At 26.7% G+C, this 26,142-nt stretch overlaps 1 protein-coding gene across 1 annotated transcript in view; it reads left to right on the top strand.

The window, feature by feature from the left end:
* The window catches only part of LOC119668335 (iroquois-class homeodomain protein IRX-2), a 41,080-nt gene that overhangs the window by 4,374 nt on the left and 10,564 nt on the right, over positions 1–26,142 (top strand). The window contains exon 2 of the mRNA XM_038077807.1: positions 8,303–8,956. Coding sequence (XP_037933735.1) covers positions 8,303–8,956 — 654 coding nt within the window. The remainder of the gene's footprint in view (positions 1–8,302; positions 8,957–26,142) is intronic.

Raw genomic sequence — 26,142 nt, forward strand, 5'->3', positions numbered from 1 at the left:
TATAGAATATGGTCAGTAGTCGGTAATAATTCTTATCAGAAATGTTTTCTGTTTTCACTATAAATGCAAAATGTGTACAGAGTAGATGTGTACAATGTTTTTGTTATTTTACTAGTCCGATAATATCATAAAATATGCAAATAAATAATTAATATTAATCACTCAAATCACTAGTAAAACATTTATTTAATTTTTAAATTTTTTATTTGCATTTTAATTGAAGTTAATTATGTGTCAGACGTTAGTTTTATTTATTAGTTTTTATTTAGAATTTTTTTGTAAAATAGTCAATAACTCATTTATGAGTATAACTTGTTCGAAGTGGTTTCGAGGTAGTGTTGTTTGGCTCAGCCGTTACATTCTAGTAATCAAGAACTTATATCAGTTATAGACGAAAATGTGTATGTATATACGTTTATGTTATATTTATAACTAAGAAAAATTATTGTTAATATTCAATGAATTTTATTTAAAAAATTACTGAGCTTTACAAACTATTTGAAGATGATAGTTACGTTATCTTAGTTCTATTGTTACAACAAAATATTATTTTATCTTTTTTTTAATACAAAACTATTCTAATCATTTCAGTTCCAGAATTTCTAGTAATTACAGAATTTTTTACTCTATTCCAAGCATTGACTAATATTAAAAATTATAAAATATTTAAAACTGATTATGATCATAATCATTTGGCTATATAGGTCATTTTGATCTATTTTGGTTTAATTTTGGTGTAACTTTGATATATATTACAATTTACTTTCATTTGGGTTTTACACTCCAAAAATCTCTCCAGTTTATAATCCCTGTTCTCTGTTTTAACAGTTTACAAACCATCTTAGTCAAGGCGGTGTTTTATTTTTTATTTTTAAAAATTTCATTATGTGTACATATACTATCCGCAACAAATTCTAAATCTAAGAATTTCCATTCTCTCTAATTTCTCTCAACAACTTCAAGGCATCAAAATCATCTTTTATTTTTGACGAATACATTATGCGTATATGTCCTATATTTACCGTCTGAAAACAATTATCATTGACCGTTTTAGCCAGTATACAGATTTCTAAAATATATTAATATCATATTTTTCCAAAACAAAAGGTTTTAGGCAAAGGTTTACCTACAAAGGTATCTATCTCTAAGATTTAAAACATCCTGCATTTCATCAGAGCTTAAAATTGATGCTTTGAGTTAAGGTCATGTGTTGAACAATGGCATCGCAATGGATCCTTAGGTTCTAACTGTGTTACTTACATTTAATTGTAAAATAATGTCCAAAAATTTTAACAATGCAGAAAATACAGTATCCAGAGATTTTTTATTTGACGTAATTAAAACTGAAGGTCTTAGTAAAGGCTCAGCTCCATCTAGTAACGTAGAGAATTAATAGGTCTATGTGTGGCTTATAACCAGCCAGGTAAACTTAACCTAATCTGTAACCCTAACAGTTAGAAAGTTTTTTAATTAAATTTTAAATTTTAATTGAATTTGTATGTAATACTTTTGGATTAGTTTGGATCAGATTGTCCCGCTGGTAACATGAAATTTTTCAAAAACAAAAAAATGAATAATAATTCAAGGTATCGAAAATTATATTTATTAAATATTTTTTACATTTAAATTATTAAATAGAGGAGGGATATTAATGTATTTGATAAAAAAGAAAACCAAAGCGCTTATTATAAATGTAGCGAATTCTAAAATATCATAATAGCCCGTTTTATGTCGTGACTGAGTTTGTATCTTACAAGCTACGGAATTATAAATTTTAATACCTTCTTAAAAGTCACATTTTGCTACTTTCACCTCTTTACAAGCAATAAAAAGTATGATTAGTAATATTAAATTAGTTTTGACTTCACCGAAAATCAAGCACACTACACTCAAATAATTACACAATATTAAAAAAGAATTATGAAAAATGTATATAGCATAATATAATATAAAAAAAAGTGATATAAAATAAATAACTTCTTTAATTAATATCAGTAGTAGTTTTATGCTCCTATTTAGCAGAAAGAAAAAGAGCATATAGATATAGGTCTATCTATATGTGCAAGAGTTACTTAACAGTCAAATAATTTCTTCAATTTGTCAATTACATCTGCTTAGGTCTATAAAAAAATATCTGTGCAAATTTCTGTTCCATTTGCTGACATATGACATAACTAGATAAATAGATAAGTATATAGATAAAGTTAAATTGTATCATCTTTTACTGATCGAAAATACTTAGAAGTATTATTTATCATGCCTTTTTTTAATATGTTGCAAACATTTTAACAAACTTAATATACCATTTATTTACAATAATTTTAGTGGTATAAAAAATAAGCAAAATATCGAGTTGAATTCCCCAAAATAATAGGCGCCATATACTAGTAGTAAAAATCTAAATTCTTTCAAACAAGAATTTTGCATAATTAATTTATCTCTGAACATTGTTTTATAAGCGGATTTAAGCCGCTTTTATGTTTTAATGATCTTCTATAAAATAAATTTTTGTTTTAATTTATATGATTATTTATGTAATTTACTGCTTTATATATACATATATAGGTATATATGTTTCATCACAAATAACTGATACAATGTAAGGCAAGTTGCAAATACTAGGACCTAAGATCGTACAGTAATATAAAAAAAATCTTTAACTTCATAAAGTTATATAGATTGAAACTCTGCTGTATAAAGTGGAATTTGTCTGAAAAAAAGGAAGAGGATATAATCAAGGTCTTACTTTATAAACGACTGCCTATTATTTAAATATCCGCCTTCACTTCCCGAATCTTCTATTACATGATCTGGTAACAATGGTTTTTGCATAGAACTGCACAAATGTTTTCTTCAGAGATCAGCTTATATTAAAAAATTATTTCTTGGACTCCCAATAAGCTGAGGACAATGTCACATATTACTTTTTTGGTTACACGATAGTTATGCGATAGTCATGCGATGGTTATACGATAGTCTTGCGATAGTCAGTGAACAAATTTTTTAAATAAGAAGCCATATATCTTTTATTGTTATATTGTATACTTATTATAATTTTGTATTTTTATCGATGTATTATTTTATTATGTTTTTTATTATTTATATGTTTTATATTAACTATTACATTACATATGTATTACTATGTTAAATATTTATTATTATTATATATTTACTATTATATTATATATGCATTATTATGTTAAATATATATTGTTATTATATATTATAAATTTATGTTAGAGTCTTAACATATTAACAACATAAATCTAACTATTTATTTTAGATTTATTAATTATTATTATATTTATTGATTTATTGAAAATTCATCATAATACTTGAGTTCGATAATTTGACGTGAAGCAAACTCCTCCCATTTTACAAGTATTTTCTTAGTATCTTGTCAGTTAAGGGGCATTTAATATCACAATAAATACATAAAACATCAATAATAAAAATATGAATTGCGATAATGTATTTTATAACAATTTTAATTATCATACGACATAATGTCATAACAATTGCGATAAAATTTAAGTAGACACTACGTTAAACAAGCCAAAAATTGTTAAAGGAAAAAAAATAGAAAAATTAAACGCGAAGTGTTGTTATCTGTGGCAATAAAGTATGAGATACAACCAGTAAGGCAGCGGCTAAAACTTACACTATCAAAGTCATTGAAAGATACAAAAATTAACAAAAAAAAAAAAACAAAACAAAAAAAAAATAGAAAAATAAAAAATAGTTTAAAAATCAAAATGAAATCCAACAAATCAACCACCAAATTGTTTTCTAACATTGCTTGTTTTACATGAAATTCCTTTGCTCGAATCGAATCGAGAAACAGTGAAAAATGTATCTGAAAGTGTATTAATTTTGTATTCAAGCGGGTAGATACATTTGTTGATTTAGTTTTGCAGTGTCTGATTTTGTTGTTTTCTTGAGATAAAAAACCAAATACAAATACATTTGGCAACAATTTATTGTGATTTTTTTAATTACCTTTCACATGTTGTACAAAATTGTACGTCTTGTTAAGGTTTCCTCTGGCACCGTGTTACATTTCGAGCGTACGCTACCGTTTTTTCATTTCGCTTGTATTTTTGCATGTTAAAATATTTGTATCTTGCAGATACATTATTGTACAATACATACATGCATTGTTTCGGTTGACAAGTTTCAAGTTATCAGTTGTTGAAATGCTTTCAATTTAATTGAAATTTGTCAAAGATTTGATGTTCGATGTTTGCATTTATTTGACATTTTGTCTGTGTTACCTTTAAGTTTCAAGTAAATTAAATGTTTCAATAAATGTTGTTGTTTGGCTTTTAGATACATTTATTTCAATTTTTTTTAAAAAAATTGTGCTTCTTTTCAAATGTACAAAAAACAACATTTGACTTATTTTGATTGATTGTGGTCCAAAAGTATTATTAAAGAGTTTAAGTACTTTTTGTTTTTGTTTGCTTAAATTGGCTACTTTTAAAGATTTAGGTATATGAGATTGATTAAAAAAAATTGTTGTTAGGCAAATTTTTGGCGCCGGATATAAATATAAATCTATATATTCTCGTTTAATTGTTTTCAATTAACAAATAATTCTTTTAAATTTGAGGTAACATATAGTTAGTATTATTAACATTACCAATAAAAAATATGTTTGTTTTATTAATCCACACGTTTCATTTAATTATTACCAATTAACAAATTATTTTATTAAATTTGATTTATTAGCAATGAAAAATATGTTTAAGATTTATTATTTTACTAATTATTTGTTATCACCATATATATATTTTAAATAATATATTAATTGATATAATATAAATAAAAAATATGTATTTTTAAATAATAATATGCAAGGCAGCTGAAAAATGAACCAACAAGAAATCATATAAATAAAAAATAATATAAGAAAATAATTTAAAAAAAATAGATGAAATGTAAATAAAATAAAAAATAATATAAATTAAAAAAAATATAAATTAAAAAAAAATATAAATTAAAAAATAATACAAAATTATATAAAAAAAAAAATTAATACAAAATAAAGAAAAAATTTAAAATAAAAAATAAAATAAAATAATAAAATAAAAAAATATATATAAAATCAAAATTAATATGAAATGAAAAAAAAAGAAAAATATAAAATAAAAAATAATATATAACAAAAAATCATATAAAATAAAAAATAATTTAAAATAACAAATAAACTGATATAAAAAATGATAGAAAATAAAGAAAAAATAAAAAATAATACAAAATAATGAAAGAATACAAAATAAAAAATAAATTAAAATAATGAAATAATACAAAATCAATAATAAATTAAAATAAAGCAAATATATATTATAAAATAAAAAAGAATACAAAATAAAAAATAAAAAAAAAAAAAAATGTGAAATAAAAAATAATATATAATGAACCATCATATAAAATAAAAAAGAATAGAAAAATAAAAATAATATAAAATTAAAAATAATCTAAAATAAAAACTAATATATAAAATAAGAACTCCAGTTAACTGTGCTAAAAAAAATATGTTTTATTTTAATTTCTTTAGAAAAATAAGTAAAAAAATGTGCTAAATACAATATAATGCTGAAAACAAAATTCTTTAGAAAACTTTTGTATAAACACAAATAAAAATGATAAAATATTTCTGTAGAAAACCTTTGTACATTATTTATATAAAAATAAAAACTTAATCCAAGAAAAATTTTCAATATAATGAATAGTTTTTGCATGCCTCTTTACAGAGTTGGTAGACTACACATTAAGTATTATTACCATTTGTATTGTAGTCTAGACTGATGCTTACTAGTACTACTTATGGTACTATTTATCTAAAAAAAAAAAAATTCCATAATAAATATAATAACAAATATAACAAGCTCCCGTAAAATATTCCATGAATTTTACAAGCACTGATAAAATATTCAATCTATTTTGCAAAGACCGGTACCTATATCATCGCGAAAAATGATTTAGTGAAAGACGATAACACAATATTTTACGATAGATGACTATATTAATCATAGCCGTAAGTTATTAGTTTACAGTAAATATGAAATTCCAAAATGTATAAATATAATCTACAATATTTTGTGAACCGATACTGGCAATGATTGATCTATATTGTAGAGAAATCATATTTTTAACTAAACACTAATTCCACAGAACTGAAATTTCTTATAAATTTTATAGAAATAAATCTCTATATATATTTTTAAACAAGCTAATTCGACATGTTATATGAGACTGAACTTTTAAAATTAGTTTTAAAATATGTACCTTTTCTATAATATTTTTTAGAATTATATATTATTATTATTATTATATATTATATTACAATTTTTTTTGTTACAACTTTTTCCCCTAACTGTTTTAACATCGGGAAGCTAAAGACAGAGAATTTAAAGACCTTAATACTTGACTCAAATGCACTTATATTAAAAACTTTTATCGAATGCAATAATTCTTTAAACTAGATGTTTAGTTATTTAGTCCCCGTCTTATATTTTTCCTATGACATAGAAATATATATAGAAAATTTTATAGACAACAATTTTTAAAATATTGTACAGCCACCTCACTATGAAGAAGGAAACGATGGATTCTTTCTGTTATAGCTTTCTTTATATATATTTTCTGTTTATATATATTTTCAAATTTTAAAATATAAACACAAATATGTATATATATCGTTTTTAATATCGATTATTCAAAATATTTCTTCAATCCATATTTAAATGATATTACTTGTACTTTATCATAAGTCAATAAAGGCAATATACTTATTCTACTCAACTAACAACAACTGCAACAACTTACATGGTAAGTTTATTAGCTAAAGAACAAGCAAAACGTTAAGTATAACAAGAACCAAACAAATTCAATATTCAATAAATAAACAATCAGTGAAGCCAACAATCGATAGCGGCTGATTCAAAAGACCCTTTCGATAGCGCATTTTCAACTATCAGCCCAAGATATCTCAAAGTTACAAGCACAAAATACGAGTACACAAAACAAATGCCGTGAATTATATTTTAATCGCGTATGACCACTTGATGACTTGACTTGGATATCTATGCTAGCGCTAGCGCTGATGAAGACGACCTAGACAAAATGGTTAAATACGCATAGAAATGACAAAGTAAAAGTTTGTTTTGTCGTCTTGATATTTATTTATGTATCTACGCTTATGTGTACAAGTTTACGTACGATCAATGATCAATCAATGAGATACTCGAGGAATTGGTTGCATTGTTGTTGTTGTTGTTGCTCTTGTCGTTGCCGTTGTCGTTGTTGGGTTCTCGGTTCTCAAACACGCTGGATATTGATATGAACGTATTTGCTTGTACTTCATCCAGCACTTAACTTTGAATGCGCGTTGGGTGCTAGTTTCGGGATCAATCAAATGTTTACACTATTTGACGTCGCTTGTAAGTGTAGTTTTTGCTGTAAGAAGTACGCTCAAGAAAACACAGATACTCGCCTGTTGAATCCTAGCAAAGAAACCAATTATGTACTGTTAAATAAGGAGAACGGCTAGTGGGTTTGATAAAAATCATCGCATTGTATATATCAAATTGTACAAGAAAAATTTTAAGCGTTTACTTGTTTTACTTTTAATCACATCTGTTGTTGGTGTTGTTGTTGTTATTATTACTGTTGTGTTGGACTTATTTGTTGTTGTTCTTCTTGCTTGTCGAAAGAGCAGAGTGTCCGAAGCTAAGTGTTGACAACAGTTGTCTGATAAGGTTACAAGTATTTGGAAAAATACTGCAAATAAGCAAAACTTATTACGGTTTAGCTGCAGTTTGTATCTCAACTCGTCATTGTTATTCATGTTAGTAGTTGTTATTTTAATTGTTGTTGCTTGTAGCGTTCTTGTGCGCTTGTAACGCGTTTGTCTCTGTAACTCCAATCAATGTTGTCAATCTAGAACATGATTTGTCGGCTTTCACTTTGAAAAAATGTATTTGGGTTTCTTTTTTTTTACAATTTTATTGACTATTTGCTGTGATTTGAGGTAGTTGGAGCAGAACGTTCAAGTGTTATCACTGCCACTAGCTGAGATAACAAACGATTTTTTAATTAAATTTTATTTGCTAGTAGCAAATAACAGTAGACAGTAATATCGTTATAGATTGCAGAGATTGTTTTTTTGTGTACTAATCCTTTGTCGCTACTATATGTCGTTGTTTAGCATTAAAGCTTTTATCTGTATGTTTATTAATTTAAAAAAAAAAATATTTCAAATAATTAATGAATTGAAAATATTCTTTATTGCATTTAGAACGCCGTTTCTACTCGACCAACTGCATCGCCTACAACACAAGCATCACATCATCACCATCATCAACAACTTCCTACAAATCTTAGCACAGTCAACGCACAACCTACTTTAACTGCCTCCGTAGCGACTGCTGTAGCCGCCGCCGCTGCCGCCGCAGCAGCAGCAGCTGTTGTCGCCGTGCCGTCAACAAATACACCCAACACACCTACAGCACATCATTCAAGTATGGCAGTTACATCGACAGTACCGCCTGGTGCACGTTCAGTATCGCCTTGCTCTGCAGCCGCCACACCTTATGGAAGTAGCAGTATACCTGGTAGTGCGGGTTTATCTTCAAGTGGGCCAGGTAGTGGAGCTGCTACTGGTCCACCAGGTCCACCACCAGTTATGGTACCAGGTGCGCCCGGTCTACCACCAAGTGGGCCACCTTCTGCAAATCGTTGCTGTGATACTGGACGTACTATATATACAGATCCTGTTAGTGGGCAAACGTTATGCTCATGTCAGTATGATATGTTAAGCTATCAACGTCTGGCAGCCGCTGGCGGCTTAGTGCCCGGACCTGGTGGTGTACCACTCAGTGTTTACCCTGAAGGTATGTCAGCGTATTTATCTGGTATGGCCGCAGATCAACCACCATTTTATGCAAATCCGGTAAGTCAGTTTTATATATATAGGTCAAAAGTGTAAGACTTTTGTTTTAGATAAAAAACAAATAGGAAGAATCTTTCACATTTGAGAGATTGTAAATGATATCCAAATAAATAAAATCAGGAAACCATACATCATATTGGATGTGAATAAGGAAGCACAATATATTGCATATGCTAACTTATTATTTTTTATTAACTTATTATTAGTTCATTATATACTACAATCTTTGTGGAAGTACAAAAACCGTCATAGCCATGTATAATACCCACAAGTGTAAGAAACAAGTGAAAGGGGTATCCAACTCCTTTTACTTCTTTTGCTTTTTTGTAATATTTAGAGGTCTAGAGATCTATTGTGTCCATATATTATATATACATTACTATATATATCTATATAAATAAAGAGGATTATTATTGAACTTTGTAAAATTTTAAATTTCTTATTTTTTTTATGAGATCACGACTGACCTACTGTAGTCCACTAAATAAAGAATGAAAGTAGTGAGAAACACATCTCTATCCTCACGTGTTCTTCAACCTTTTTATGTATACAATTAGAACTTGCAAAGTGAGAACCTTTTCTTGCTACATTAACACTAAGTCTGTATTTAATATATACCGAGAAAGTAAATGCATAAGTTTTTATATACCTCAATCTCACTTTCAATATTCTTAAAACTAGTAAAGACTAAAAACAGAAAACAGTCATTGCTTTATTTAACTGATAAAAGTATCACAAATGTCTACTAAGCACAAAAGTCAAAGAGTTCTTTCCATCAATAAGGCTCACCACACACGTTGGCTATCTTCAGGAACAATGCAGTAATAAGTTAAAGCTAAAGGACATAACAATTGCAAATACATTTGATGTCATATTTTCGTATTGTATGTGCAACATGTGCTGCATGCGACAAATTTTCAACTGTCTTCGACTTTGCAACATTATTATGTGTTCTCCATACTGTGTATTGGCAGTCGAGGGTGGTCACAGCAGTCACTTAGGTATATTACAACAACATTTGCTGTTTAGTGTTCTTTGCATGAAACCTTTTGGTATCAATTCTTCATATGGCAGATTGAACTTAGCATGTTGACCTTTTTAGCTACGATCAGCATAATTCACGCAGAAAATACAAAATGATTTGATACGAGATACTGTACAGATACAGTATTTTCTATTTGTTAGTTGTGTCTTTGCCAAAAAGTATTGAAATTTGAAAAAAAAATATAATAAAGTCCCAAAAAAATGACCAAACTGAGTGCACCTTGGAATCTTTATGCTCATTTCTCATATCGTTTTGTGGTAGCGCGCGTGTCTATTTGCTTTGCCTTACATTGTATTGCCTTGTCTTGACTTGTCTTGTCTTCTTGGTTTGGTTTTGGCATAAAAAGATAAATTCATACGAATCACAGACAAACAAATATACGTAGATACTTATTGTATCTCATGTGGTCAGTGCATTCATTGTATTTTAGTGTCTTGCCGTGCCTTTTGTTACCAAAATAGCATTTAATGGCTGCAACAAATTTTTGTTTATTTATTTTTTCAAAGCAATTTTCCCACTTTATTGGTGTAATTTGACTTGGTTTTTGTTTGGTTTCTGTTTTTATTATTGATATTTTAGTGTAGTTACAACACTTGAAAAACAATTACAATGGAAAATACATTAGAAAAAAAAATAGATACAATTGAAAGATTTATTTGTTTGCATCTCTATTTCATGGAATTGAACTGTGTCTGCTTCTATTTAGGAGAGAAAATTACTTGGGGTCTTGTCTTTTTTAAATTGGAATTATTTTAATTGCAATTTTTAACTTAGATTTCTTCCAGAATGAATACATTTTAAATTAGGTAGTTATTTTTAAATGTAGGTGTAAAATAATAATGTAAATTAAATTCTATCACTTGAATTTTAAGATATTAAAACATCTAGAATATAAGTAGTTTAAAATCGTTAAATAAAACATATATAGTTTAACTTACGATTGTATTTTAAAGAAAATGCTAAGGTCCTTTGCACATGAATTCTTGGAAATATTTTTTCTGCAAATTTAATGCTATTGAAACATTAATAAATGCTAGAAATAAATGAAATTAACCTTCCATTGTCATTGACTGTTTAATATCAATAAGTTTTAATGGTTGAACCAATGAAATTAATAACTCCCTTTAGAATTGAAATAAGTAAAATAGTAGTAAAATACAGCACTACTTCTGTTATTTAGCATCAGCAGATTACTCACTTTAAAGTATTATAGATTAAATAGAAGATAAAATCTCAAAATGCTCTCATAAAAAAGATAATAACAGGCTTAGCTTTAAAAACATTTTTCTTTAATTTAATTATCTGTTTTTTAATTAATCTGTTTTTCTCTTTCTGTCTCAATTTCTCTTGCTCCCTTTAACTCGTGTAATCTCATTCTTTTTCCCTCTACTTCTTTATCGTTTCCTTTCTTCTTTTCACTTACTCCCTAAATCTCTTTCAGTCCATTTTTCTCTATCTCTTTCTCTGCGTCTTTCTTTTCCTCTCTCTGTCTTATTGTTTTCATTTTTCTCTCTCTTTTTTTCTCAGTCTTCTTTGTCACTTTCTATTTCTTTATATCTCAACTTTTCCCTCTCTACACTTCTTTTATAACCTTCTTCCTGCCCATTTCTTTCTTACCCTATTTTTTATTTATTTTTTTCTCATGGGTCCATTATCTTAAGTAGAATGCCGAAATTTGAATACGTCTCGTGAAGAGATTCCGTTTTTACAGTATCAATAAAAATAAAAAACATTTAGCCGAAACATCGCTAATATCTCAAAAAACGTTTATCCTAATAGCTGCAAAAATATACTAATTTTAAGTGTATTAAATTTCAATTTTCAGTTTGTTATTTATAATCTTTGTTCGATAGTTAATATTAAAACTTTTTTGAGAAGCTTTACCGCCGATGACTAGAAAATATTTAAGAAAAATAGTAATGGCTTAGTGAGAAATACAAGAAAGGTCAAGCCTCAGTTATAGCTGTAGATCCAAAAAAGAAGAAAGAGGGTTTTATCTTGCTATTCAATATAAAGTTAGTAAAGTTTTAATTTCTAATTGGTAATTCAAAATTAATATAATGATAACAGAATAACAACTTCATAAATCTAGATGTACATATTCAAAGATCCAAGAAAATACAATGTATAATATAGACTAGCGTAGAGTACACTATGCTAAATATATATTATTGTTATGAAATATCAGTAGTACAACACGTTCTCTCGATATTTATTGTGTTATTTCTATGTAAACGAAAAACGAAATGAAGTTAAGATTACTGTTTGTATATAAACTGTATTCTGCTGGAAGATCTAGACTTAACATACATATTGCTAGAGTACCGTAAAATATTTAAAACAAAAGGTTGTTGTTATGAAATAACAAAAATATACCACGATTCCTGATATTTATTCTGTTTTTTCTGGAGAAATTAAACAGAAATATAGTCAGGGGTAGGTTTTAACTTAATAGTGTATTTTTTCTAGATAGTGTATAGACATATTATAGTGTATCATAAACTATTATATATAAATGGTTATTGTGTATAGAAAATAATAGTGGTATATCACGATATCTATTGTACTATATTATTTCTGACCAAACGAAACACAAATAGAAGTTAAGACTACTGTTCAGAACTAGTATCCAGAACTCTTTAGGTTCGATTTAAGACGGGTGACAAAACGGGACTCATTTTATTGTAACTGTTAGTTGCAAGCAGAATAAAGGTATAATTGTATCTTTATATAAATGATAGATTCTTTCTTTTTTTGTGTTTTTATATTGAACTTTTTTTTACTTTTTTTATTTTAAAGTTGCTATAACAAAAACAAAAAAATATTTTTGTATTTAATTTCAATAAAATCTTTAAAACACTTCATTAGCACGTTGTGGCACAGAAGGTAAAAATAAAATATATAAATTTAAAATGTTTTTTTTTTATATTTCATTCAAAACTTAATTTAAATTAATTACCTAAAATAGCAAAACGAAATCTCTTAACTCATTAAATTTCGCTAAAGTGTTTTTTGCTTACCGAATGCCAAAACACATAAAAATAAAAATTAATAACATGTTTAAAAGTAGCTTGTTGGAAACCGAATAGTGTTTAGTATAATGGTGTGTCTTCTTGTTGTTTGTCTATGAAAAATTATTTTTTTATGCTGAACCAATAAATTTTATGTTAAATGTTTTTCAAGACCAAAAATGTCAAAAAAAGATTTAAAGCATTTCAATAAAACGAACCAAACAGAAGGGACTTACACAGGTACGGCGAGCTTAAATATTCAATAGAGAGTGCATACTTATTACGAATATATGCGAAGACACTACCCAGTTTATTATGATAATAATGTATATACTAAGTTTAAATGTGTGAGAATGTATCTATGTGAATACTTAACAAAATCAATCTTATTAACAATTTTAGAGAAAAAAAATTTTTTTTTGTATATTCATTGTTGTTTGCCCATTCAAAACAATTTGAAATGCAAATTTAATAGCTGCGTCGATGGCAACAACAAAAGTCAATACAAACTTCAATCGAGCGTTGGGTTTAAAAGCGTTTTGGTTAATTTGTTAAGTTTGTTATGGTAGCGGCAAAAAACAGATTATTTTATATGTACACATGTTTTACGTATATACATATATATATATATATATGAGTATATAATTCTATATATTGGAATTGTGTATCTGAACTGCTAATACATGTCGATATTAAATGCAAGTCTCGCGCATATGTTAAAATGTTTGAACTCATTTGATTGTATTTTTATTTGTTAATTAAATAAATTTTTATTTTATTTTATGTCTTTTTTGTTGTATTTTATTTGAATTTTGCGTTGATAAAATTAATTTTTCAACACAATTTCAAATTTAAAACTAACGTTCGCATTAATTTGAAATTTTTAACATTTAATTTTTGTAATAAAATATACAAGCGACATTATTAACACGATCAGCTTGTTTTTTATTTTTATAATATTAAATTTATTTTTTTTTTTTTTTTCAATTTAAATTTGTATCTCTTAAGTTTGTATTTGGTCAATTGATATAAAATATTTCCTACCAAAATTTTTTAAAATGTTGAGATACAGAAATAAAAAATTAAGAATACTAAATATATAAAAAATTAAAGTGTGGTAGTCAATTGAGTATAACAAATTTGCATTTAAATTATGCATTAGTAAAACATTTTGTTAAAAATTTATAATCTTAGATTAAAACATATATGGAATTATACATTTACAGTTGAAATACACTTGAAGTGCTGATATTTATATAGGAAATAAAATAAAAAAAAGTTTTTGTCCAAAATTTGTTTAATAATTAAAAATATTTTAAATTAAATCAAATCTTTTTAAAAAAAATGTCATAATCAGCATAATTTGTCTGTAAAGAATTTATGCTGCATTTAAAACAAAACAAAAAAAAAAAAAGAATATGTTTTTATTAAAAATGATTTGTAAATTGGGTGATTTTCTAGAATATACTTGTTCTAAAAATCAATTTCAAATTATGCTAACTCTACATTATATCGTCAATTCGCAGACGTTTAACTGTTTTTGAATTTTTGGAAATTGATAGAATTCATTGAATCAATTTAATTCACTGAATTGAAAATCTCTTCGTTATGGAAAAGAATTTTTGAAAAGAAACAAATAATTAAAATCATAATGATAATTGAGTTTAAGGCATTAATTTCATAGACAAAATTAAAAAAAAATTCTTTGGAAATAAACTATACAAACTCCTCTCAGAAGGGTTAAAGGCACATTATTCTGTAGAAGACATGATGATAATTAGCATAGATGTATTCAGTTATGTTAGATCTTAATGCTAATTATCTAATACTAGTAACATCTTTTCTTTTATGAAATTCTCACTTATAAGGAATTTTATATTTAATAGAATTTGAACTAATTAGATGGTACTTTTTGGTATGTTTTGTTATACAACAGAGCAATTATCAGAGGCATTATAGGCACTTTATTCTGTACAAGACATGATGATAATCAACGTAGATGTATTCAGTTATGTTAGGTCTTAATGCTAATTATATAATACTAGTGACATCTTCTCTTTTATGAAATTCTCTTGAAAATCTCATTTATAAGGAATTCCATATTCAAGAGAATTGAACTGATTGGGTGGTACTTTTTGTTATGTTTAGAAAGACATTTCCTGTAAAAAATTCAATTTTTTAAAAAATGTTTATAGTCTAAGATGCTCGCTTTATTTACTTACGATTAAAATTGGGAAGAATATTATTTGATGTCAGTTAAGAAATCATATAGTGTATACATGTATTGCACATATTATCTCTGTTTTTCTTCATCTAATGTAAGATGAAACTGCTTGAGTGAGAGTGCATTTAATATGTACAGTCTATGAGTCAGAAATTGCTTAGAATGATAATTTCAGTAATAGTAATAACCGATCTGCGGTGTTAGAATACATTTATCACAACATAAACATATGTTAATTATAATTATATATTAATTTATCAAAAATATTAAGCTACTATACATTTAAGAGTACTTATGGTTCATTTCAATAATAATTTCTTGAAGTTCTCTAAAAATCTTAAATGAAACACTTCAGAATTCCAACAATTAGTTCAAAACTCAATTCAATATAAATAAACATATGCATATACACAAATAATTTTAACAAATTAACTCTATTTCACACTTGCATGAACATTCCTTGCACCCTCACTTTCGTCTACGCATATTTTGCATCAAATGTCATTTTTAGTGTATATAATTAATTTTCGACATTTACGCACTTCCTTAAGCAGCAGCATAAATCATCAAAATATAATTATTCACTTAGACGACCCCAAATGGCATCAACCGAACTTCAATGAATGAACGCCACCATCCATCCATTCTATGCACATCGTGCGCCGCGCAGACAGCTCTGCACATTTGGGTACGTTTTAAGTGAAATAATTATTCTTATGAATTTTCAAAATAAAATTAATGAAAAAAGGAAAAAATATTTTATATTAAAAATATTTTGAAAATTTTTTAAAAAAAAACTCTCGCACATATATTAAGTGAAAATGTCAAATTGTAGCAACAAAATCATTACTTTGACACAAGCTGTCAAGCGGCTGTCACTTTGTTATGCCGAAGGAATACTTTAGCTAACTTCAACGTATTTAAATATAAACAAATGTATTGCATATTTGAAAAGTACCGCTGCGTATTCGCCTGTCTAAATGCCTGACAGCGAGACTATTTTCTTTTTCTCTCTCATTTTTGTGGATTGTCTTGTGTTATATTTTTTGGGGTGGGGGAATCCTGCTTTTGGACTTGCGCGCATATTATAGCCTTATTAATAAATTTGTCAACACAAAGGTGACAGCTCGTTATCAGATATTACAGAAGGAAAAAATGTGTGCTTATATATTATAATTTATTTTCTTTAATGTTTCGTGAAGAGGTAGTATTAAATTTTGTGCTCAATGTGATATATCATTGACATTATTATATTGAAATAAATCTATGAAATTGTCGGAATATATATTGGAGGTAACGTACTAAAGTAAGTAATAGAATATATAAAAAATAAGAAGATATAGAAGTTTCTCGCTTACAATACTTAAGAAAGAATTTTATGTTCTGCAGCATAACAGCTGTCTTACCTGTGATAACTGTCACGGTAATTTTTGTAAATTATTCTTTAGAGTTATTCACGTTTTATGCTTAGAAACATTATTTGGATATACACTAATCCACCCTAAACACGTTCTTCCAATTTTGCGCCATTCATATACTAAGAATAATTGTATTTCTTATCCTTTTTTCTTCTATGTCTTCATCTATTTATATCTATTTTTTCTGTCTATATATTGTTTTTATATTATAACATAATATTACATACATTAGCATTAATATTTTGTTAACAAATCGTATTTCTTTCGCCATTAATGGCACTTGAGAAATTAAAACTAACACTTTTACTATGTAAGCACTTCACATCATGTGCTGCTACAATCTACAATCTAGTTGTAACTTTGTTTTCCTTTGCTCCCAAGGGTGAATTTTAATACAAGTCTCAAATTTAGACTAAAAAGTATTGCACATATTGTAAAAGCAACATCATTGTTACTTGCTGTGCACCATAGACTAATACAAACAAAAATTATACGCACTTGAATAGAGCAGAAGCGATTGAGTCTCTTACAAGTTAAATTGTTATGGAAATACATTAAAATTATTAATAGCTTCGAACCAAATAATTAAATATAGCTTGAATATTGACATGTAGATTCATAAATATGTATGTTTTACAAGTCAATTTAATAATACATAAAAGTGTTACAATAAACTCACTTTTTCTTTGTGCAATAACTTAAAATTATTACGGTTTATATAATATCTACTCATATCATAAACTAAACATACTGACTGTAATTGTGTAGCGCATACAAAAGCACAATATTTGCAGCTTCACACTGTAACACAAAATATACTCCAGCAATAAGTGTAAAGTAAACAAAAACACAAAGTTTACAATAACAACAATGAAAAGGCAACAAACTATGTGGCCACATATCCTGCGGGATATGTTATATTATCTAGAAAATAACACCAAAAAATATCAAAAATAAAAGAGGAAAAAACTTTTGTTGTAGATTCTAAAATACAATTTACAAGAGCATATAACACTAAGTACTAACATATATGTACACATAAACAAACATACACTCCAAACTTAAAGCCAACAATTCAGGGAAGTTAAGGAAATATAAGCAGACGCACTGATTTGTCAACTTTTCAAAAAGTGTCGAGAGTTGCCCTCCCAAAAAAAAGATGTACAAATGCTTTAGATACTTTAGAGAATACATACATAAAAAGTTTTTTGTTTGACTTTCATTGAAAATATTTTTGTCTGTTTTTTTATTTTCAAAGAATGCTTAAAAAAGTTTAAGTATTTGCTTTGTAGAATTTTGGTTAAAAGTTTAGAAAATTTACCGACGTAAAATTTGATACATAAAATTGTAGCGAAATTTCGATTTTCATCATTGTAAAACATGCATATAAAGATCCTTTCTCTAAAACCCACCCATTCGCAACATCTCCAATGTTTATAAACATATAGCACTTGCTTACTCTTATATACATGTGTATATGAAATCCCTTGATAATGTTCTTAGAACATATAAAGTCAATAACAACAACAACTGTTTTATTAGTGTTACATTGTGTTAGCTGTGTGGTTTATTATGTTTTTATGTTTGCCTGTGGAAAGTGTCAAAGTTAACAGAAAAACTTTTTATGCTGTCAGAAGGAAGTTTATGAAGAATAACTTAACTGATTTTTAGATGAGTTCATTTATAGGCTATATGTATGCTATGGTAGAATATACGATTTGTCCAGCATTTGTTGTTGAGATTGCCAACCAAAGGGGAATCAGTACTTGTGTGTAGTAAAAAATTATATGGTAAGTACTCTTTCTTTAGAAATGAAGGGATTAGAAATAAAAATACATAGCATATATGTATATATGATTTTAATTAAAAATAAGCTCTATTTTCAATAAGCACTATATTGTGACATTAAAATCAATTGATTTTGTTTAATTTTAACGACATAATTTACGGATATAAATAAAATTAAGATCAGATTAAGTTAGGCTATACCGGTAATGCTAAGGATCCACTTAGGCCCATTATATTACCGTAGAAGAACTTAAAGGTTTGAAGAACACCTTAAACAGTGATAAATTAAAGTTTGATTAAATAAGGTACTACAATATCAATTCTTAGCAAAAAGGTGCAGAATTGCCTTTATTAATTATATTCTATTCGACATTGTAGCATTAAAAATATAATTAAGAGTTTTAAAGTTAAAAAAATCTGTTTTTTTAATATAAAGTCTATAACATTATCTGGGATTTAGATTAAAAAAGGCGATCCTGAAATGCTCTCATGATTTTTGTGTTACTAAAATGCATGTTTATACAACTGACTTTAAATACATACAAATTCTCAATATTTTATTTGTTAAAACTTTATAAAAGTATAGAAATTAAGGAACTAATGTTAAGTTCTCATCTTATTTACCATATATGCAAGTTACGTTATATAAAAAATTATTAAAGCAATTTGAAATTGTAGAAATAACCCACTTCTAGATACTTCAATAATCAGAGATTTCAATAATAAAAAACTGAGGGCATCAAAATAAGTCTTAAAAAGTTGAACTTCCAATACCAATGCTTAAATTCTTGTTGTTGATGAGAATTCTCTTCCATAACTTTCTTTAATTGAGTATTTTACCTAGATTTAGCAACGAAGATAGACAAACAATCATCGTTAAAATATTAATATATACTTCAACTTATTATTTTTATTGTGTTATATTTTATTGCGTTTTTATTGTGTAATAATAATACCCAAGAGAAACAATAGCGTTATTGTAATATACTAACAGCGTCCATGTGATAATATAATTTTAATTTAAAAAAAATTTAAGACGGTAATATACCGATTACAGACAACACCTACAGTTATATTGATATTATAACATAGTATCGTTCAGTTATAATTTAAAGTAAATTATTTAAAGCATTTGGTCGTTTAGCACTTCATAACTGCGAAAATAGTCTCTGATATGGTATCACGTTTTTTTTTGCCGGCGGGATTTTTTATTCTTAAAACAGAATTATGTACTATTCTTTCGAGTAGAAAATAAGATTAATACCTTAAAAACCTTTGAAAGGTTTACTACTTTGTTATCTGAACAAATGTTTAGCTTCAAAGGAAAAGATACAATATTGATACTATTGATATATATATATTAATTATATACCATATAATATTTTTGATATTTCCATAAAAGAAAAAGACTTTTCTGCATTATTTTTTAATAATAATGTAGAGTCTTTAAGTATGCTCTAGAGCGTTATAGAGTTAAAGACACGTTACAAAGTTACAGTTTTATAGTTATAGTAAATAAATATTAAGAATTATCACAGGAATTCTAACAGGGCACTGTAAATTATTGTACTACCTTACAAAAATGGATATATATACGAATGCAAACTGTATATTCTGCGAAGAAAATGAGGAGTTAGAATGCCTTACACTAATGCACAAACGGAATAGACTTCAGGGAATGTATACGGAAGAGGCAATAAGACTCTATAAAGTGGATTATATACAACTTTAAATAGTCGCAACAGGGCTTAGAGATCTACTCTAAATCCAGAAGGGGGCACAATCGATTCGACGGTCTACTTTATAATAATAATAATAAATAAATAATAAAAATATATTTAATATTGTCAAAATATATCAAATATTCTTTCTACTCTCTGTATGTACATGAGTAATGTAATATTATATACGTATGTTCAATTTTAAATTGTGAATTTTGTCTCAGTATACTGTTATTAGCTGCAACAATGTAGTAATACAAATTTTATTTCTGATCATTTCAATTTAAAAAAAATTTAGTGTTCTCTGTTGGTTTTAAGATAAACATCAACTTGGCACCAAAAACAAATGAAAACTATGTTTGCAGCATGTAAATTGAAAAATAATAAAATAATAAGTATAAGTATCTAAACAATTGTTCTGTGCAAAGATAAAAATGTAGAAAAATTTGGTGTCGCCAATATTGAAAGACGGAAAAATAAATATAGTAAATAAAAGCAAAAAAAAAAAAGTGAAACAAAATAAGAAATAAAATATTGTTGGTCGGTTGATATCAGCATCAATCTCGAGTCAATACAACAATAAACATAACAGCAACCTCAATAGAGTGTTGGTTGGGTAAAGTGCACAGCATGTGGTATGTCTGAGCAAAGTGCGTTCTGCAGTATACTTGCAACACATTAAAATATATTTAAAATACAAAATAAATTCAAAATAAATGCACAAAAGAACTGTGTCCATTCTCAGGATACAAGCTATTTAGCAAATTGTATTTACTACCTTTTCGAGTAGAAAATATTGAATTACAATATCTGCACATATCAGTTCTCTGGTTTATTTTGCCAATGTTGCTGCTGGTCGTTGAATTTGCTGTTGCAGTAAATGTTATTTCTGTCGCTGGTGCTGCTGCTGGTATTGTGGTACTCGCTCATTCTTGCAACGAAACTCAATAAAATTCAACAACATTTTTTGAATGAATAAAATTTTCTACTTCAAAAATGTTGGGAAAAAAATAAAAAAATAGAAAAAATGTATTTATAAAAATACTTACATACTTACTTATTTTTATCAGTTAGAATGTAGACAGCATCTTTGAATACCTTAAGCATAAAATGGGTTTGAATTTCCGGTAATAAATTTACAAACTGTGTGTTTGTTAAATGCAATATTAGTCATAATAATTTTATTCTTGAGTTTGTGTTAAGAACATAAAAATAAAATGTAAATACTTAGCAATAGTAAAAATATAAAAATATGTACAACAACATAATAAATTTTACAAGTATAACTATTTATGCATTAATGCAATTTTTCTATTACTGACTGCAATGCAACCCTGCAACATTGTATATTGCATGCAATCAACAGCAACGCGCTCGCTCATCGCAGTCGTGTAAAGCAATTGAAACACATTTATTGCGTGATTTGATTTTTATATTGTGATATGCATTCTATAATGTTCAGATTGAAGTACACGCGTGATAACAATATAAAATTTATAAAATACATGCGTTTTACCACAGCAAAATAATTCAAATACACGAAGCAGATACGATACAAAACAATATATTACATATATACACATGCGAACATATATGAGTGAGTATTCACCTAAATAAGCTGACATGAAACTACTACTGTTGCTGCTGATGATGTTGCTGCTATAACAACTGCAATCCATTGAAGCGGCAGCAACATGTACAACTTCAACAATAACAGCAATAAGAACAGCAGCTACCGTTGCTGTTGATCATGCCAAATTCATATGTTCAATTCTTTTGCATCTGACAAAATATGTTGTATCTATAAAGCTTTTGGGTGAGCTTTGCTTTTTGTATCTTTTGTCAGGAGATAAACATTAACAACTATCGACATGTTGCTGCTGCCGTTGTTGGTATTGTTTATATAGCGTTGTTACTGTTACTACAAGGTTTTTTATTACATAAAAATAAAACCTAAACAAAAAAAAACACTTTGGGTTAAAAGTGATCATGGCAAGTTGCTGTTGGTACTGATGCTGTTGCTGATGGTGGTGCTGGTGCCGATACTGGTACTGGTACTGCTGCTCTGATAAATATTGAGTTACCAACAAAAACAAGAAACTCAATCGAAGCAAAAAATATTGTGATCGGTTGCACGGAACTAGAAGTCTACGCTACGCTGAAGAAGAAACAGAAAAAGTTTAGAAAATATTTCCATAAAATATTTAGAGCAAAGGTTTTTCTTCTTATATTTGTATATAGAATTTATGTAATTGTGATGACATAAATCATTGGTCGTTAACAAGGAAATATATATAAATTGTTAACATTAGGCATCAAAACATTTTTGACTACAAAAAAGATATATGCTTGCAATAGTATTATATGCTAATTATATGTTATTTATAGTTATTAATTAAGAATCTTAATAATCAAAAAAAATTGTTTTTTCAAAATCCATTGTTCTATCATATAGCTCCGATGAAGAAGCCAAAAACTTTAAAATGTTCGCGATTTTATATAGAAAGAAACTATATATATAAATAAATAAATAAATATAAATAAATAAATAGATACAAATAAAAAAATTATTATAAATAAATAAATAAAAATAAATAAATATAAATAAATAATTAAATATAAATAAATAAATAAAAAGAAATAAATAAATAAAAATAAATAAATAAATATTAAAAATAAATAAATGCAAAACTGATGGTAATGGACTTTAAAAAATAAATAACAAACTCTGAACAAAGTAAAGAAATTTTTAACCTTTTGATTATTACTTATTTCGGTAAGGGTATTTAGTTTGTTATTATTCGGTACTTTAACGGTTCCCTTTCTATAAACCTTTGCGAATCAAATACTATTATAATCATGATAGGCATTAACGCAGGCATTTCTAGTTCTATAAAAATGACAATACAGTTGAAAAAAAAGTGCTCACAACTCAAATTCTTTAAAATGGTTAGATCTATGTGAGTTATATCTCTTGAAAGACGAACTACTTCTGATATCTATTATTTATCACACTGATATTTATACATTTTTATACAACAGTATAAGTATGATGTTCTTTAACTTTATACCCAAAAAAAAGAAGGAACCTCTACAGTCTGTTAGTTTTAGAGATAAATAAATTATTAGTACTAAAATACTATTCGAGTAAGAGGTGTATGTTTGTTTTATACTCAGGACAGTCATTTAAAACTTACGTCTTATATTTATGTTACTTATTGGAGAAAATAAATCAGTCGAGTGATCTATAGTACATACATTTTATATCTACATTAGATATATCGGAAAGTAAATTTATTAAGACATTTATGTTTTATATTTATATTATTTACTGCAGAAATCACATTAATCTTAAGTATTACATATGTTTGGAATTTTGAAAAGTGAATCCAGAAAGAAATATGCCAGATGGGTTTGATTGCTATCATTCCTTTGCTCTTAATACTTTGGACAACTCTTTAAACGATTTAACTCATATATGCCTCTACTAATAACTAAAACTCCATTGCTCTTCTCATAACAAAGCACAACCCTGAAATATTACTTTCTAATACTTTACCAAGTTCCTTACTAAAAAATAAAATACATCTTTCTCAGGAACTTATAGTATCAATCCACAATATAAGTCCACTTAAAAAAGGTGTTGAAATTATTACAAACATCGATGCTTTCATGTTTTGGCAGTTTCTGTTACTGTTTCTTTTTTTTTGTTTGTTACCAGTTTTGCTGGTGTTTTGACTTTTGTCAGTGCAATATTTTATTTAAAATATTTTTTTTTCTTATAACAAATTCGGTTTGCCTTTATCTATATAAAATGTGCAGTCTTGTATAAAATTTATCTCATTAAATTATGTGATAAATTCAGCAAGGAACAATATTGTTCTTGTATGGCAATTATTTGCTGTTTAGCTTTGCTGCACACGCGTTTCCTTCTGCAATTTATGAATGAGTTTTGCTTGTTAACAGCAAAAAAGCCAAGCTGCTGCAGTGCAACATTTGAATGAGGAATGCAACATTGAACTTTCTTTGCAGTTATTTTATATTTTGGTTTTATTATTATATATAAAAATGTATATAAAAGATACTTTTAAATTTTTCTTGTTTGTAATTGAATTACAAATGCTTAACGCAGACGATGTAATTTTTATTTAATTATTATATGTAAGAAATAATGTTTGCTTCACAAAGCAAAATATTCAATCATTTCTGCTTACTCAAATTACAAAAAAAAAATCATGTGAGCTATAATAAAGGCAAATTTATATTTCGATTTGGTGGTCCACTAGAGTGACTTAGAGTAAATAATATTTCAATATAAAGTTTAAATCGCTACACGTAATTAGTATGAAAGTAGTGTATATAATACAAAATAAATTAGAAATTCCTTTTACTAAGTTTTTTGAATGTTAATAAATATTTTTAATTAATAAATTTATTATATATTATAAAAATTTTCAAAATAAAATTTCGAGTTAATTGGGTTTAAAAATATTTGAAAATTTATCAATAAACTTAAAAGCGATTGTGAGTTAACATTACGTTGAGGCTAGTTGAGTCAGTGAACTATGAGGACTTATACTCTCTATTAACTGCCGAGTTTCTTCATAACCCCTCTCTACGCCTTGACTGGATTATTGTTCATCACTTCATCAGACTAAGCAATAATTAACCTCAGATCTGCATACCTCCCCAAGGAGCGTGTAACCATTCTGAGATTCGATAACAATATTTTTATTCAATTGATATTATATATAAAGTATATTTTAGTTAATATGAAAATTAAAAATTCATATCACTTTTTTGAGTTTTATATTAATAAAGAAGCGTTTTGCATGTAATATCTATAAATCTGCTTTCTTGCTAAATGTTCAATCTCTTTAATAATGTGACATGAAAATAGTATATTATATATGTAGAAATGTTTAAATTTTAAAATCTTTAAATAAAATTTTTTTTTCTATTTCTAAACTATTTTATAAAAAAAACAAAATATTTTTATAATTTAAGTTTCAAAAAAATTAAAATGGCACGAAATATATTATTTATTGAAAAGCATACTAAAATACAGTCCTGCGATATGTATTGAAACGTACATGCAAAAATAATAGTGATGAACAACGTAATGAACATTTAGCGATAAACAGACCTATTAACATACTAGAAGAAATTGTAGCGAAGCAGGCAGAGCAATATGAGTTTCTTTTAAAGGCATTTTTATATAATGGTGATTTTTTTTTTTGCGGGGAATGAAGTGTCTTATGACAATATTTAAAAGTTAGAAGGGTTCGAATAGAGATAAAATACTTGGCAATACTCGAACAAGCGTTGCATGGTCAGCCAAATTTCAATAAATGAACTAAAATTTTTGTTGTTGCCTTTTCATTTCTATTCGAACACTGCATTTTATTTTAAATTGATAAATAGTATATTTGAATTTATATATATGTGAAACTTTACACAGATTCGTTTGGATTTGTATGAAGTTACTAACTATATTTTATTCATTTCTGAGTTTTAATGTAAGTGAATGCCAAAAATATGCAGTATATTCACTAAGATGTTTTCAATTAAATTTATTAATTAAATTTTCATCATGGACTCTATAAAAATTTTATTTTATTGCAATTAAAATTACATATAATACGTAGCATATATTTCGGTTTAAAGATGATAAAGTGTAAAGGTTAAATAGGCGACTTATTGTTTATAATACACATACCTACATAATAAATAAATAATAATAATAATACATTCAAATAAAAACTATATGTAATAAGTAGCATATATTTTAGTATAAAAATGATAAAGTACAAAGTTTAAATAGGCTTACTATTTACTATTTATGATACACATACTCACAGATTCAAAAAGAAGTTTAGAAAAAAAGTAGGTGTTTAACAGGTTTTGGTGCTCTACTCAAAAGTTTCTTTGAAATTTTTATATGTATGCTCATTTTTATTGAATGAGTCATCTTATAGA

This window comes from Teleopsis dalmanni, chromosome 1 (genome assembly GCF_002237135.1).
Source record: "Teleopsis dalmanni isolate 2A chromosome 1, ASM223713v2, whole genome shotgun sequence".
Taxonomy (NCBI): Eukaryota; Metazoa; Arthropoda; class Insecta; order Diptera; family Diopsidae; genus Teleopsis; species Teleopsis dalmanni.